This window comes from Panthera pardus, unplaced genomic scaffold (assembly GCF_024362965.1).
Source record: "Panthera pardus isolate Hobbes unplaced genomic scaffold, ASM2436296v1 HiC_scaffold_12, whole genome shotgun sequence".
Classification (NCBI taxonomy): domain Eukaryota; kingdom Metazoa; phylum Chordata; class Mammalia; order Carnivora; family Felidae; genus Panthera; species Panthera pardus.
In genome coordinates this window covers 19,042,509-19,059,983 of record NW_026526677.1, presented here as the reverse complement: position 1 = coordinate 19,059,983, position 17,475 = coordinate 19,042,509, and the positions used below count along the sequence as shown (strand labels likewise).

At 45.5% G+C, this 17,475-nt stretch overlaps 1 protein-coding gene across 3 annotated transcripts in view; it reads left to right on the top strand.

The window, feature by feature from the left end:
• The first annotated feature begins 869 nt into the window (after positions 1-869).
• EXT2 (exostosin glycosyltransferase 2) overlaps positions 870-17,475 on the top strand; it is a 144,351-nt gene continuing 127,745 nt past the window's right edge. The window contains exons 1-3 of one of the 3 annotated variants that reach the window (XM_053899817.1): positions 870-1,051; positions 11,244-11,809; positions 12,993-13,082. In XM_053899817.1, the coding sequence (XP_053755792.1) occupies positions 11,274-11,809; positions 12,993-13,082 (626 nt within the window). In that variant the 5' untranslated portion in view covers positions 870-1,051; positions 11,244-11,273. Of the gene's footprint in view, positions 1,052-9,895; positions 10,014-11,243; positions 11,810-12,992; positions 13,083-17,475 lie in introns of those variants that run through there. The other 2 variants (XM_053899816.1, XM_053899815.1) reach the window with 2 other exon arrangements.

The window sequence follows — 17,475 nt, the reverse complement described above, 5'->3', positions numbered from 1 at the left end:
CTGTAAACTACACAAGCTCAATGGGGTCATCTCATTAACCTCTCAATAACATCACTCTGCATTTTGATTTAATTTTTTAGACTCCACTTATGCCTTATGACGGGTTTTACTGTGCCTGTATAAGGCCAGATCATGTAAATAATACAGAAAACAAAACAATCTCTTTCCCCCATTTCTACCTTCATAATTACTCCCCCCCAAAAGTCTTCATCGCTTCTTGGATTCCTTCCAAAAAAAAAAATATTATACATACGCTTGAATATAAACATCTACATGTATAGTTTCTCTCTCCTGTTTTTGCATGTAAATATATTTTACAGAAAAGGGATCATACTTGCTCACCGTTCTAGAGCACGCTTTCATATTAACACACCTTCGAGATTATTTCTATACCGACATCTATACGCATTCTCACATGATTCTATTCTAATCATAACTTTTTTCATAGTTTATTTTGCCGGTTTCCGGTTTTCAGGTATTCTTAGGAACAATGCTGTAATGAGTAATTCTGGTGAACGTTGTTGAGAATACCTGTGGGGTAAAATCCACACAGAGGGATTGGAGGGGCAAGGTTGCGGGCATTTCACGTTTGATGGATACTGCCAAATTGTCCTCCGGGAATCTGCACGCTCGCCGGTGCTGATTGTAATAAAACGTTTACGTCTGTGTCAGTTTTGTAAGTGAAGCACGGTGCGTAGCTACTTGGGTCTGCAGTTACTTTGATTATGAGCCTGCGGGTCTTTGCGTGAGAGTTTCAGGATGGAGCCTGAGCTGCGCGTGCCTGCCAGGGAGACATCCTAAGCGGTGCCCTGACTCCTCCTGTCCAGCAGGGGGCGCGGGCCCGGCCGCTCCCGCATGCGCAGTGAGCTCGGTGTCAGGCGTCACCAAGCCCGGTCGCTGGCGCCTCGCTCCCCCCTCGCTTGCGCAGACCCGGCGCCGGCGGTGGCGGCCGGCGACTCGGCGCGATTCCTCCTGGGCGGCCGTGGCCCGCGCCCCGCGGCATGCGCCGGTGACCGAGCGCGGGGCCGAGCGGGAGGCAACCGTGGCCGAGGTAAGCGCGGCTCGGAAGGGCCTCGGTGGCAGCTGCAGAGTCGGGCCGGGCCGCCGGGAACCGCGGGCCGCGCGGAGGCCTGAGGGCGGTGAGAGGCGACCCCACCCCCGCCCGGGCCGCTCGCTACTTCTCCAGCTGTGGGAGCGCTTTGATTTCCGCACCGCCTTCTCGTCGCTCCCCTGGCCCGCCCCGCGCTTGGGTGCCCACCTGTCTCCCTTGCCCACGCCTGCCCCGCCGGCCCCTTTCCTCTCTTTCCGGACCCCGAAAAGAGAGGGCCCATCCTGCGCGGTGACCTCTGCCATCCCGCTGCCACCTCCGTCCCGCGAGCTGCGGAGATCTGCTTCCCTACGCGGCGCCTTCTGGAGCGCTGGGCTCTCCCGTGGCCTGTGGCATCCCGGCAGGTTCCGGTGCGCGGAAAGACTGGTGGGGAAGGTGGCCAAAGATGCCCTGAGTTTGGGCATCGGCTCGAAGCTCAGAGGCGTTTGGAGGTTTACTACTGGCGGTGGGAACCAGATCTATGTGTACAGTTTCGAGATTCACATGATCGCTTGGTGTAACTTACTGGGAGTTGCTAATCTGGAAGCGTCCTTGACTTGCTCCTTGTCTGAAGATTCCTTGAAATAGAAACATGCCAATTTTAATTCTTGGAAGTCAGTTGAGTGCTCTAAGGACTTACATTGGACTTGGTTTGTAAATTTCAGGGCTCACAGGCTATTCGCGGTAGTATATGAGTCAGTTTCCAGCATTTCTCACTTCCGCTGACTTAAGCCTTTTGGCTGCATATGCTGGGTATGGATAGGTTTGGGTCCGTCAAGTTATGCTGGCTTTGCTAATTGAGTGAAAAAGGTAGATCTAATCTAGGGTGTTAAAGGTAATTAGGGGAGGCATGGGGTTTGAGAGCTCAGGCTCCAGAGCCAGACTACCATCCTCCAAATCCTAGCCTTGGCATTTTCTAGTTTTGTGACATTGTGCAAGTTACTTACGCTTCCCGTTGCACTTTCCCTGTCTGTAAAATGAGGATAATAATAAAGCTTGTCAGGTGGCACTGTTAGATTAAATTAATACAAAATGCTTAAAACAGATTGTAGCGTGTAGTAAGTCCTCAGTAAAGTTTAGTCATTAGTTAGTATATGCACTGTATTATAATTCCCACAAAGAAGCACTTTTTATTCCCCCTTGAAAATTTCACCATTTTTAGGGATGGCTAGCCATAATATAGCTTTAATTATAAAGGACCCTATCAGGTAAGGGAGTGAATTGCAGATTTTCCTACCTTTGCTAATATTTGGTTCCTTTGTTTTCAGGCACTGTTGGGTTGAGTTCCAGTGTAGCAGTGGCCCTGGGAATTCAGTTGTGAGGCCTTTTCTAAAAAGGTTAAGACCAGAGATGGTGACTCAAAGCATTGGACTAAGTGGATTGGATATAGCCCGAAGCACCAAGGAAAGGGTTTTTCAGGCAAATTTTAGGAATAAATAATTCCAGGAACAGAAAATGCAGCTCATCCTGACATTAGAGTGGAGTTAACAGATTTTTCCAGTGACTCAGTGCTTGACAGCTAGCCAGATGATTCCGGTGTTTTGCAGGGACAGGTTTGGTATGTTTTAAGGAAGATGAAGTTTGTAGGGCTTAGTTATGAAATTCTTGTTTCATCTGGGTTCTGGTATTACATGGAACATTACTTAGCAGAAGCCTCCTTTCAGTCTGTTGTCTTCAGAGAAGCTCAGCATCAGGAGCTTTGGACATGGTGGTGGTAGTGAGTGTCCTCTTTGGATGGAAAGATGATTACTTGTTCTCTTGGATGATGGTTTTGGGGAATACATCTTTCTGAGCTTCAGTGTGTGCAAACTGACTACAAGAACATGACAACCAGTAGAAGAGACTGGCAAATATTTATTTATTTTTATTTTTTTAAAATGTTTATTTATTTTTGAGAGAGAGAGCATGAGCAAGGGGAGGGGCAGAGAGAGAGGGGGGCACAGAATCCGAAGCAGGCTCCAGGCTCTGAGCTGTCAGCACAGAGCCCGATGCGGGGCTCGAACTCACGGACTGTGAGATCGTGACCTGAGCCGACGTTGGATGCTTAACCGACTGAGCCACCCAGGTGCCCCAGACTTGCAAATATTTTATACAACGTGGCAGATACTGTGATGAGTCAGTAAAAGGTGCATGGATGCTCACCAAGAAAGTTCTCTGTTTCTGAAACACCACTGAGTAAGGGACTTTTTTGCTCTATCTCTCATCCTTTCCTTTCCTTTTTCATTTAAGACTTTCCCCCTCATTTTAAAATAGTTTTTATCCTACCTCAAGCACTCACCGTATCTCTTAGCTGTTTGGCAAAAACTTGTGGGAGCTCGCTTAGCCTGTGCAGGGCATACCTTGGAAATGTGAGTTTATATCTTGGAATAGCCCTCAGCCCCTGGGGGATGGTCTTCAGTGGATAAATGCCATAGCTTCTGATCCTTTAAAGAGACAGTTCGGAGGTGTGTTCCATATAGTCCCGCAGATGGATCCTTCTGCAGGGGACAGAAGCCCATTTCCCAGCTCAGTGTGGTAACCCCGATGGCTTTCTGTCCTTCCCCGACTCCTCTCCTTTGTCCCTCACTCTGGCTCTGTGGACTCCCCTTCTGCCAGCTACCTGCTTTCAAGTTTTTTTTTTCTTAGTTTGGCAGAACATAAACTGAAGACAGATGGTACGAGAAGTGGCTCTAGAAAGCCAGCCCTGATGAGAATAGTATTGTGAAACTGGAATCCTTCACCCTCAGATGGCAACGAGGACCCCTCTGCTGGTGTTGGGAACCATTGGTACTCTCTGGCATCACAGTTACATGACTTGCCGGCGGTGGGAGGGATGCGATTCAGGTAGAAGGGGAAGCGGTGGCTACTACAGTGGCTCTAACACTTGAGCAGTATGTGGACAACGGTAATGATAAGGCCAGCGGAGTTGGCTGTCTCTTGCCTTCTTCCCGGGAGCCTTGAGGTAAGGTCTGGCTCACGTCAGCCAGATACCAACTCAGGATACACCGTGAGCGACAGAAGGCTCTGTGGCGGCATCTCCTGCAGCTGGAGGGCAGGCTGTTGAAAATCAGCCCCAGAGCTTCATCATCATCACGGCAGAACTGCAGGGGAGGCCGAATGCACAGCCTTGGCAGGCGGCCGCTGCTAAAGCGAGACCGGGTGAGACCAGGGTGGAGATGTTTGGTAGAAGCGCTGAGAACTTTGAAGCCCCAGGTTTCCTTGGATCCCCTGGGCCAGCGGAAGGATCCACTGCTTTTCGGACACTCTGCAAAGACCTCGCTTAAGGCCATTGCCTTGCAGGATGGTATATATCCTCCTCAAGATCAGCCTCCCCCTTCACCAGATCTCAGCATTGCCCAAGTGGGCAAGGACAGTCCCTGCTACTGGAGAAATAGCTTTTGTACTGAATGAGCTACAGGACCTGGCTCACAGGCAGGAGCAGGAGCTGGGGGCGCACGCGTGGGAGTGAGTCTGGAGGTCGCTAGGTGAAGAGCGGGCTAGCGGTGGCCTGTAAAGCCGCTTGGGACAGGCTGTGCTGCTTTGGGAGTGTTCCCTCAGGATTCAGGATTTAATGATCTTGCAAGAGCAACTGGAGCCAATCTGCTGGACAGATTCCTTGAAACTTGAACGTGACAGTGCTCGGTACCACCGGTTCTCAGCTAGGGGTGACTTGGCCTCCCCGGGGGATGTTTGGCGATCCGGATATGTGGCGGGTTGTCACAACTGGGGGTTGTTTCTGCCTCCCCCGCAGGAAAGGATGACCTGGCTCAAAATGTCGGTGGTGCCGGTAGGGCCTGGCCTATGGTAAAGGAGGTGGAGACGCCAGAGCTGTCTTGGCAGGTGTTGAGGAAGTTATGAGGGGCATAGGGAAGTGGAGATTTGCAACTGATTTATTGCTTGAGGCTGGTGTTCCCAGGAGGGCTCACTCCCTTCTCTCTGGTAACGTGGACACCCAGAGGAGGCCAGCATCTTTGAGAAGCTTGGTGTCGGTTGTCCCCTGCGGGCCAGAATTGACTCCAGCACGTGTGACATGGAATTGGGTTCCTGAGGATCTGTGAGCATGATAGGATTCTGAAGTAGCAGAGGTGGTGGCACTAACCATCCGTGACATGGTAGACCAATACTCCTAGTGGGATATAAGGCCCAAATCGTAACCTATGTGTCTTCTGTGATGCTAAAAGGGTATGGTCTTCTTCTTTTTTTTTTTTTTTTAATTTTTTTTAACTTTTCATTTATTTTTGAGAGAGAGAGAGAGACAGGGTACGAGGTGGGGAGGGACAGACAGACAGGGAGACACAGAAGGTGAAGTAGGCTCCAGGCTCTGAGCTGTCAGCACAGAGCCCACTCGTGAACCACGAGATTGTGACCTGAGCCGAAGTCAGATGCTCAACTGACTGAGCCACCCAGGCGCCCCTGGAGTATGGTATTCTTGAGGGCAGTATAGATGGGTGGCCAACTAGGGCATCGCTTGACTTGTTTTCCCAGAAAAAAAACCCCGAAAAAAACAACAACCCAAGAGTGGGCAAATAGACGCCTGGTGTCAGCTGTTGTAATGGAAAAATCCTGTTTTCCGACATGAGCTCAGACCCATATCCTATGTATTGAGAGGGAGGCTGGATCTCTCTGAAGAGGACTTTGCAGCATCCCTGCAAATACAGACAGAGGTTCACCCAGTCCTTCCTCAAGAAACTGCAGCTCTGTATCAGACTGATGTACACCAAAGAAAGGATAGTATCCAGATATTTTGGCGGTTGTTGAGTACAGAGTATGAGCTGATAATAATGCCAGGCCACCCTCAAGCAGTAGTGTGCAGTTGGGAGATAAATGCCTTGGGCTCTCATCCTTCTGAGGGACAGAAGGTGTAGTCCACATAATTCTTAAAGGCTTCCCAGCCCTCCTAGAGTCCCTGTTGCCCACCGCAGTGACCGGCTTAAATCACGCACCTCTTACTGGCTTTCCCTGGTTCCCTGTCTCTCTCTTCTTGATAGCTGCTCTGGCTTTCTGAGGTCACCTTCCAAGTAAGTAAACGACCTGCACCTCCATCCTTGTCTCTGGTTCTTTTTTTGGGGGGGCGGGGGGCAGAGGGACCAAACTGACGAGTAGAAGCAAAATGTGATGCCTAGGACTCTAACGTAGGAGCATTAGCTCCTCTTCTCTCCAGCCCTTATGCTGACCACCTGGGACTCTGGAGCCTGTTCATATTCCTGCCAGGATGTGCCAGGTCCCTGCCAGCACTGGGTGGTGTGTTTGATTCTTATACTTCTTGCGCTCGTGGGTAGATGGTGTCTCATTGTGGTTGTACTTCCCCCGATTAATGAGACTAAACGTGTTTCTCAAAAGTTGATGTGCTGGTTTTGTTTCCTCTTCTGTGAAATTCCTGTTTGTCTTTTGTCTGGTTTTCTATTTTTTGTTTGTTTTGTTTTTATTGTTTTGTAGGCATTCTTTATTCTCATTGCTAGTCTTTATTGGTTATATGTATTGCAGGTATCTACTAGTTTATTGATTGTCTTTTAACTTATGGTGTCCTTTTTTTACAAAAAACTATTTATTGAGAGAGAGGACACAGAGAGAGTGAGCAGGGGAAGGGCAGAGAGAGAGAGGGAAAGAGAGAGAGAGAATCCCAAGCAGGCTCCACACTTTTAGTGCAGATCCTGACATGGGGCTCGTACCCACGAACCGCAACCAAGACTTGGTCGCTTAACCAACTGAGCCACCCAGGCAACCCGATGAACAAAAATTCTTAATTGTGACACAGAATTTATCATTTTATCTTTTTATGGTTTGCACTTTTTTGTATTTTGCTTTAGAAATCATTCTCTGCTCAGAAGCCATAGAGATCTCTGTTCTAAATATTTTATAGTTTTGCCTGTAATGTGTAGCTTTTTAATCTACCTTGGATAGATTTTTGTCCCCTCTGGCCGCTTTTAACATTTTTCTTTGGCTTTCTTTTCAGTAGTTTTACTTTGACATATGTAGGTGGGGTTTTCTTTGTATATATTCTGCTTGGACTTGAGATCTTGAATCTGTGAGTTGGTATCTTTCATTATATTAGGAAAAACTTATCAGAAGACAGCTGGATTCTCATATCTATTTCTGCAGTCTTTGCAATACCATGGATCACATGGCCTCAAAAATGAAAGTGAAAAATCTTACCAGTATTATTATAAAAACACTTCAGAGCCTTTGAAAGGATTGTGGGGAGCCCTCAGACATACTTTGAAATCCACCTGTGTGAGATTTTGGTATTAAGGTTATACTAGTCTCCTAATATAAGCTGGGGAATGTTTCACCTTTTTTCTGAACTTGGAACTTATTTGTGTAAAATTGGAATTATTTCTTGGCTGTGTAGTAGAACTTGGGAAATCTTCTGGGCCTAGGATTTGCTTTCTAGGAAGATTTTTAAACCGTTGATTTGATTTCTTTAATGTTATACAAATATTCAGGTTTGCTGTTACTCCTTGAAAAATTTTATATATATATGTGTGTGTGTGTGTGTGTGTGTGTGTGTGTGTGTGTGTATTTTTTTAAATGTTTATTTTGAGAGAGAGAGAGAGAGAATGAGCAGGGGAGGGACAGAGAGAGAGGGGGAGAGAGAATCCCAAGCAGGTTCCACACTGTCAGTGCAGAGCCCAGTGTGGTGCTCAAACCCACAAACCATGAGATCATGACCTGAGCCAAAATCAAGAGTCAGATGCCCCAACCAACTGAGCCACCCAGGTGCCCTGGGAAATTAAATTTTATATATAAATTAAATATATATATATATATATATATATATATATATATATATATATACACACACACATATAATGTGTGTGTGTGATTTTTTTTTTAAGGTTTTATTTATTTTTGAAAGAGCACAAATGGGGGGGAGATGCAGAGAGAGAAGGGGACAGAGGATCAGAAGCAGTCTCTGTGCTGAAACTCATGAACTGCGAGATCATGGCTAGAGCCGAAGTCAGACACTCGACCGACTTGAGCCACCCAGATGCCCCCAGGGAAATTATATTAAAAAATTTTTAAAAATGTTTGTTTATTTTTGAGACAATGCAAGAGACAGAGTGCAAGTGGCTAAGTGCCAGAGAGAGAGGGAGACACAGAATCTGAAGCAGGCTCCAGGCTCTGAGCTGTCAGCACACAGCCCGATGTGGGGCTTGAACTCACAAACCATGAGATCATGACCTGAGCCGAAGTTGGACGCCCAACCGACTGAGCCATTCAGGTGCCCCAAGAAATTATATTTTTAAAGAATTTTTCTAGTTCATCTAAGTTTTCAAATACCTTGGCATAAGTTTATTGATATCATCTTATCTTTTAAATACAGGCAGCATTTAGAGTTATGTTCCCCTTTTCATTCTAGATATTTATTTGTGCTTTTTTTCTCTTTATCTTGATTAATCCTACCAGAAGTATATCAAATGTCAATTTTATTCATTTTTTTAAAAAAGCAAACTTTAGCTTTGTTGATCATTTCTGTTTTGTTTAATTAGTTAATTACTGTGTTTTTATTATTTCCTTCTACTTAGGTTTATTTTGTTGTGATAGTGCCTTTCTCATAGTCTATAACTTGTGAACATTTGTAAGCTCATGTGTGGATTCTATTTTTGTTCCATTAATCCCACTTTTGTTACATATGAAATCAGTTTTTTTCTAAACTATGGGTGTCTAAATTATTGGCTGATTGAACTGATCTAGTAGGTAAGGCCAGAATTTTAACAAAAGCAGTAGAATAACAATGGAAAAAATTTAGTATTCATTACATATTCTATGGCTAGTGCTGTATACTAAGATTAAATGTTTTGCCAAGCTTTTATTTCAAATACAAACACACACACACACACACACACACACACACACACACACACCCCTGTGTCTGTACTGGGTCAATATAAAATGTAAAATGTAAAATGCATTTCTTATGGCAGGTTTTAGTTAAGAAAAAAAAAAGCTTGAAAGCCACTGTGTTAAATTGGTTTGTTTAATTTCAGTAAAGATTTCAAACCTGTTTGCACAAAATAAACACTGAGGAGCCTGCTAAACTGACAGATTCTATGACCCTATTTTAGACCTGCTAATACAAAGCTCCCGCATTGGGGCCAAGGACTGTTTTGTAACAAGCCGTCTCTGTGATTCTCACCTGTTGGGTGTTGGAGAACCGCTGATTCAGGCTGTAAATACACCTGGAGAGCCTGTGGGACGTTCTAACTTGCGGCAGTGAAGGACGTAGAGCGTGCAGCTGGCTCCTGGCACACATTTGTCCTGAAACTTCCTGTCTTCTAAGTCGCGCAGAGACCCAAGAGTGTGGCAAGAAAGCTACGAAGGGAAGGGGGGGGGGGAGGGGCGGGGCTGGCAGTGGTAGGGAGTAGGGGCAAACTGGTTGTTAGAATGGCAGAAAAAGTGAAATCACTCCCATGTTCCTGGACCCAATGGGTATATATTGGATGACTGATGTATATTCCCCAACGATGCTAATTTTTGAGCTTAAAACGTGTGCGCTTTCGTGCATCAGTCTGTGACTAGCAAATTTTCTAGGTTCTAACTCATGGTCTCAAGAGATGGGAGTTGAAATCGTTCATGACTATTTACATTTTGCTCAAAAAGCTGATAAGGGTTACAGCCTTCAGAGCTTGGCGGTATTCAGCTAGCTGGGCAGGGGGCAGTTTTGTGGTCTGGGCAGCAGTTGGGGAGAGCTCCATTTAGCCAAAGTAAAAATGGCTGTTAACCTTTGCGATGGTCTGTGGACTCCTCAGTTATTTTCTCTTTTTATTAATAGCTTTTCTGCAAGACCAGTGAGTGGAATGAGGCCATTTCATAGGCTGGGACTTTGACACTTGGCATGCCACAGTAGCTTACTGCAGTAACCTCGTGGGTCTGTGAGGCGTGGCGCCACCCACGTGGCTCTGCCCTCCCTACAGTATCTAGGCATTGGATGGGGCAGGTTTATCTGGTAAGGATCCTAAGTTGTGATCTACAAGGAAAGTCTGTCTTTTCAGTTGAGGACTAAGAATTTTCTATCAGTCAGCGATGGTTATTGGCTGTTTCATTTACGTATTGCTGTATGGCAAACCAACCCCAAGTGTTGTGGCTTAAATGACAGTAACAACCATGGATTTGCTCCAGATTCTGGGGTTGGTTCTTACCTCTTCCACAGAGTTTCCACTGGGGTCTCCCTGCAGTTGCCCTCAGCTGGGAGCCCAGCTTCCTTGCGGTGTGGCAGCCGGAGTCCCAGAGGACAAAAGCAGCCGCTGCCAAGTCTTTTAAGGCCTGAGCTCAGAAGCCCTCGAATGTCACTTCTGCCACATTCTCTTGGTCAGAGCAGGTCACGAGGCTAGCCCAGATTCACGTTCTGCCTTTTGATGGGGAAAGTAGCACGCACCCTCAAAGATGTAGATTGCTGGCACCAATCTTTGGAAATCGATCCACCACATTGGGCCTTCTTTCCCTCCTCCTGATCTCCCTGTGCTCTTCTTCATTCCTTCCTTCTATCCGAGCGTGTCATCTGTCACCTTCATTATGAAGCACCAGCACCAATGTGTGTTTTACTTAAAGATTAATCTTTTCTTCTCTAACAACCCTTGGCACTTCATTGATACTTTCCTAGTGATATTTTTACATTTGGCATTTTGTTAGAGTTTTGTCTTACCTCCCCCAGTGGAATATCCGTTCCCATGAGGTGGGGCCTTTGCTTTCCTCCTCGTTTCCTGCACAGTGCGTGGTGGGTGCCTGCTCACCCGGGGCTGCTTGGGTAAGTGAATGAAAGCAGATTTTAGAATAACCAAGAGTCAGCTTGTCTAGATGAAGCATCAGTTTCTATTGGGCAAGTGTTAGAGAAAACAAAGCAAAACAACTATCTAGCTATTCTGCTTTTGATTTTTCTTCCTTGGTCAGAGCCCTTCTTCCTAGGCCCCACACAGTTACCACTTAATGCTTTCCTTGTATGTATAATTATAGGCTCTAGTTCTCTTTTTATATTTATCAATATTTATGTTTAGTATGTGTAGTATTAAATATGTCATGTAGCATTTAATGCACAAATATATATTTGTCTATGTTTATAAGAAGGGTCAAAAATCCCTTTTCGTCATTTCATCAAATCACTTAAGGGAAAGAAATAGGTATACTAAGTCATTTGCCACCCTAAGGACTTCATTTGTCTCCTTTCTCCCCCTGGAACTAGGAGCGTGAGGAAGAGGCTGCCTGTGTCATTATGTGTGCGTCGGTCAAGTACAATATCCGGGGTCCTGCCCTCATCCCAAGAATGAAGAGCAAGCACCGAATCTACTACATCACCCTCTTCTCCATTGTCCTCCTGGGCCTCATTGCCACTGGCATGTTCCAGTTCTGGCCGCATTCCATCGAGTCCTCCAGCGACTGGAGCGTGGAGAAGCGCAGCGTCCGGGACGTGCCGGTGGTCAGGCTGCCCGCCGACAGCCCCATCCCCGAGCGGGGCGATCTCAGCTGCAGGATGCACACGTGCTTTGACGTCTACCGCTGTGGCTTCAACCCAAAGAACAAAATCAAGGTGTACATCTACTCTCTGAAGAAGTACGTGGATGACTTTGGTGTCCCAGTCAGCAACACCATCTCCCGGGAGTATAACGAACTGCTCACGGCCATCTCTGACAGTGACTACTACACCGATGACATCAGCCGCGCCTGCCTGTTCGTCCCGTCCATCGACGTACTTAACCAGAACACGCTCCGCATTAAGGAGACAGCACAAGCCTTGGCCCAGCTCTCTAGGTAGCTAGTACTTTCGCAGACGGGAGCGCAGTCCTTGGGGAACTAAAGGGAAGGCCAGGGAGAGGGAGTGGTTCTTCTCTTGATCTGGCTCCAGCTGCTGTCTCTTTGCTCGAGGGAGGGCATGCGTGTGAGTGACTGACTTGGGGGACGAGGCCAACGCCATAAGCACCTGGCCTCTGTTCCAGTGAAAAGCATTTGGCCATCAGTGCTATTGCTGTGGACTCTCAGCATCTCAGAGTTTAGAATCTAAGGATGGCTTATCTTCTCACACCTTTCCTTTTATGCTTAAATGTTCCCTCTTTGTTACTTACACAATACATGTTCACTGTAAAAAGTCTGAAAATACAAGGAAGCAAAAAGAAGAACGTAAGGTTTGTTCCATGGTGCTGCTGTGATGTTAGTTTCCGGTCACTTTTTTTAAAATGTTTTATTTGTTTTTTGAGAGAGAGAGTGCGAGTCGAGCAGGGGCAGAGAGATTGGGGGACAGGGGATCTGAAGCGGGCTCTATGCTGACAGGCTGACAGCAGCGAGCCTGAAGGGGGGCTCGGACTCACGAACCACGAGATCATGACCTGAGCTGAAGTCAGATGCTCAACCGACTGAGCCACCCAGGCACCCCTTCCAGTCACTTTTGTATAAAAAATAAATACATATGCGTGTAATATTCATTTTTGTATGAAATATATGCATACCTCAGTGTACATATACATTTTGTCAAGGGATTACACATTATATATTCTTACGCTGTCTTTCTCCTCTGATATGTTATGAATCTGTTTCCAAATAATTTCATATTCTTTTACTATATAATTTTAAGAGTTGTATAGCATTCCATTTTACACGTTCCATTCTGTATTTAAGCCAGCCTTATATATTTTATATATTTTTTTGTTTCTTTAACCAGATGGTGCACATTCAGATAGTTTTCAGGTTGTCCTAATCATGGGCACTTCTGTAGTGGACAGACTTCAAGTAAACATCCACCCATGTTTTTCTTTTGAGGAACCAGGGTGGCCTGGATGTCCTCTTGGGATTTCTAGGAATTCACTTTGCACACCCGAGAAGTGGGCCTATTTTGGGTTGGGGATATTTGCTGCTTGTCATTCAGTAACTGACCCTTGTATTTGTTTCTTGGGAGTTGACATGTGAATTCCCCTACATGTATAATTTTTTTTTTTAATAGGTGGGATCGAGGTACAAACCACCTGCTGTTCAACATGTTGCCTGGAGGTCCCCCCGATTATAACACAGCGCTGGATGTCCCCAGAGACAGGTAACTGTATTTGGAGTTGTCCCTGTGAGGGGTTTCTGAGGATCAAGGAAATACAAGACCCTTTCCTTCCTGTGAAGTCATTTTCTAAGCCTAGTGGGACAGACTGTGTCATCAGAATTGTTTGTTAAATTAAAAAAAATGCCCTTGGCATTTACCTCCTCAGGACCTGGAAGTAGTGAGACCTGACCTACTTAAATCTGTTGTGTTGAACCGACCAGAACTTCCATTGTAGCATTGCATTTTAGTTAGTGTATTTATTTATTTATAAAAATTTTTTGTGTATTTATTTATTTTGAGAGAGAATGTGCACACAAATGGGGGAGGGGCAGAGAGAAGGAGAAACAGAGTCCCACGCAGGCTCCACACCATCAGCACAGAGCCTGATGTGGGGCCCGAACCCACGAACTGTGAGCTCATGACCTGAGTTGAGATCAAGAGTCGGAGGCTTAACTGACTGCACCACCCAGGCGCCCCTGTAGCATCGCATTTTAAAAAACTGTCTTTTTTTCTCGGTCTGACTTATGCTGTCCTTAATGGCGCACCCCCACCCCCAAGACTGGGTTCATGATTGGCTTGTGTGTGCTCTGTCTGAATTTGGGAGCGTTTGCCAAAAGTGGAGTCACAGCTCACTGTGGGAAGGGGGTGCGGAGGTGTGAAAGTGACACCCACAGCCCGTCATGTCGGAGGACAGGGTGGGGGCAGTCTGGTTGTCATTTACTCTCCATTGCCTAAGTCAGTGGGACTCTTCCTTCCTCCCTCCCCTCCTCGCTCCCACCCATTTCTTGCCTTCCTTTCTTCCTGATGAAGCCTTCCCGACAGCACTTATGTTACGGGGTGGCTGAGATTGCATGATTATGATTCTTAGTTCACGTACTGTACTCGTCAGCCCTTTCATACAGCGGCTGAACCCCTTGGCCTGGAGGCTTCCTGGAAGGCTTGGGAATGAGGTCCGCTTGGCCTTCCTCTCCTGGTACTTGATTCAAGGCTTTGAGGAGAGCAGAAATGTTAGGCCCAGGGTAGGGCTCCCGGGCAGTGCTCAAGGTACAGGATTGTTGTAAACTTATGTAAAACTCACTTAAAAGTAATTTTATTATGGTTGATATTTAATTCTTAAAGTGATTGTTACTGGCAAAGGTTAGAGAATGACCCGAGGCCAGCCATGCTCTCAGCTTCCCGGAGGCTGACATTGTTGTCATTTGTGAAAATCTGCACTAAACACTACTTTTCCCTGGAAAATTAAACCCAAGCTCTTTTCGCTTTATGTGATTGTATAGGGTCAGTGTTGTGTTTTTATCTGGAAATACTGTTAATGCTACAAGAGACCTACACTCCAGGACCACTCTTCACCTTTGGTGTAGGAACCATTTTGGTCGATAGAGGGCAGTCAGGCCACACACATTCGGTAGAAACCAGCCGAACACAAGGTGAGCCCTGGTTTGGCCCTCAGCCCCAGCCAGACCTGAGTGGGCTACTGTTTTATGGATTTGGTTGCTCGGGGAGAGAGAAATACTTTAGGGAACAGAGAAGGGGAGAAAAAGCTGTTAGGAATGCAGTGTCTCTACCTGCTGTTTTGGGTTTATTTTGAGAAGGCCTTCTTTCTTTCTTTCTTTTAAATTTTTAATGTTTATTTATTTTAGAGAGAGAGAGAGAGAGAACGAGCAGAGGCAGAGAGAAAGGGAGACACAGAATCTGAAGCAGGCTCCAGGCTCTGAGCTGTCAGCACAGAACCTGATGCAGGACTTGAACCCATGAACTGCGAGATCATGACCTGAGCCAAAGTTGGATGCTTAACCGACTGAGCCATCCAGGCGCCCCCCTGCCTTTTTTTTTAATTGTTTATTTTTGATAGAGAGAGAAGGCCTTATTTCTATATGAGACGTTTCACTTTTTGCTGACATTTTGGTATAGGTATTTGCATGGGAGAAGGATTTTATTTTTATCAAGTGCATATGTGAAATGGGGTTTCATGTCTCTGCAGGAAAGTGTCAGGTGGTCAGGAAGAAGTTTGAGTTCCTGCTAGTGCTTAGGTGTTAAGGATCAGGAAGGTTAAATCTTTTTCCCTGCGCATGTATTTTTGTAAGCGATTATGGCAATCCTATAGCAAGTAATGAATCACTGTTTAGTCTTCCTTTATCTCTGCACATGGGAAATTGCGTTTTGAGACCTGGGTGGTCTTCTGGAAGGAAGGAAGAGCAGATTTTTTGTTAGTTTTTCTTATCATTTGTCCTTGCTCCTGGATTCAGAGGAAGCAAGAGCCATGAATATACACTGGTTTTAGCAGGAGCTGCGTATCAGGTTATTTGGAAATTAGAAAGCAGGCAGCCTAGATTAGACTGTTTCTTAGGGTCTCCTGAAGTCCAAGGTCATAGGTGTGATTATTTGAGAATGATTTGACCCAGGGAAATGCAAGGAACAGGACAGAAGGAAATGTCTTCTCAGCATATAATCTTTCGTGCTGCTTAAATCTGTCTTTATTTCTCTTTCAATTTTTAAAGATCCTACACATGATATACCTGATAATGTACACTTTCTTTGTACAAGATTGTAACAATATGCAAGTGTATAAAGAGTGAAATATAAAAGTATGCTTTCAAACACTCCTCTATTTTCACTCCCTTACCAAAAGATAATTAAGTACTATGTATTTTTTCTAGCCTTTTTCCTATGGGTTTATACATAAACGTGTGTGTGTGTGAGACACCCATTTTTTAAAGTTTTCTTTATTTTTTGAGAGAGAGAGAGCTAGAGGGAGAGAGAGAGAGAAAATTACAAGCAGGCTGCACACTATCAGCATGGAGCCTGATGTGGGGCTCAGACCCACCAACTGAACGGTGAGATCGTGACCTGAGCGGAAATCAAGAGTTGGACGCGCAACTGGCTGAGCCACCCAGGTGCCCCGGTATATATGCCCACTTTATGGATGTATGTATGTTTATTTAGAGAGAGCGAGTACGTGCACGTGCATGAATGGAGGAGGGGCAGAGAGAGAGGGAGAGAGAACCCCAAGCAGGCTCCATGCTGTCAGCGCAGAGCCCGACAGAGGGCTCAGACTCACGAGCCATGAGATCATGACCGGAACCAAAATCAAGAGTCAGTGGTTTAACCGACTGAACCACCCAGTCACCTCTGTATACACCCATTTTAAGTGGGAGCAAATTATACCTCTTCAATGCCTTACTCTACTAATCTTTGTTTTCTCATATATGTTCTGTAATATTATTACTACCCTGGATTTTTATTATCATTTCTTTGCACGTATCTCTCACAGATTTCCACTTTGTGTGGGTCTTATTTAACTTGTTATGGAAAGTTTCAAACCTATATAAAAGAAGAGATGATGAGGCACCTGAGTGGCTCAGTCACTTGAGCATCCGACTCTTGATTTCCGCTCAGGATCCCAGGTCATTGGATTGGGCCCTGTGTATGGCTCCACACTGAGTGTAGAGCCTGCTTAAGATTCTCTCCCTCTCTCTCTCTCTCTCTCTCTCTCTCTCTCTCTCTCTGTCCCTCCCTCCAGCTTGTGCTTTCTCTCTCTCTCTAAAATAAAAATAAAAAATAAGAGACTAGCACAGTGAACCCGTGTGCCCCTGTCCAGCTTTAGTAATCGTCGTCTCGAGGCTGGTCTCCATTCATCTGTACTCCTACCCCTGCCCCACCTGATTATCAAGAAGCAAATGCCAGACATTGTATCATTTTATCTATAAATATTTCCATTTGAATCTCTGCATAAGGGATTTAAAAATATATATAACTATAGTACTATTTCTGCACCTAAAAAGTTAATAGGAACCTAATATCACCAGATATCTAGCCATTGTTCAGATCTACTTGTCTCAAATATGTTTTTACAGTTTGTTTGATTCAGTAAACAAGTAAGGATGACTAATAGAATTGGTCAGTTTTTGTTTTTGTTTTTTTTCTTTACGAAATTTGAAGCTTTATATTTGAGGAATTTGCAGGCCTGATTACATGCAAAGGTTGACCTTGCAGACGAACTGTGTTTAGGCCCTGCCGACACTCAGATAGGAGGCAAGCTGGGGGAACATCTGAGGACAGATCAGAGTGGGGACGGTGGAGTGCATGAGTCGAGCAGGTGGCTTGGTGACAGAGGAGCTGTCCTATAGCTTCAGAAAAGCCTGCCACATGCTAAAAATGCTAGAGGACACTTTCAGTGACATAACACTTGGCCTGGCATGAATCTGATCATCAGATTAATACTTGTGTAGCTGCAAGTTTTCTCTTCACTCTCTTGCAGCTTTGGAACTGATCTCTGATTTTAGGGATACATAATGGGAAAAGAGAATGTGCTTTTCAGAGCTGTGCTTTTCCCTCAATGTAAAACACATGTTCTGTAAAGCAGGGGAAGCTTACTGTATTGTCTCCCTTATAATAT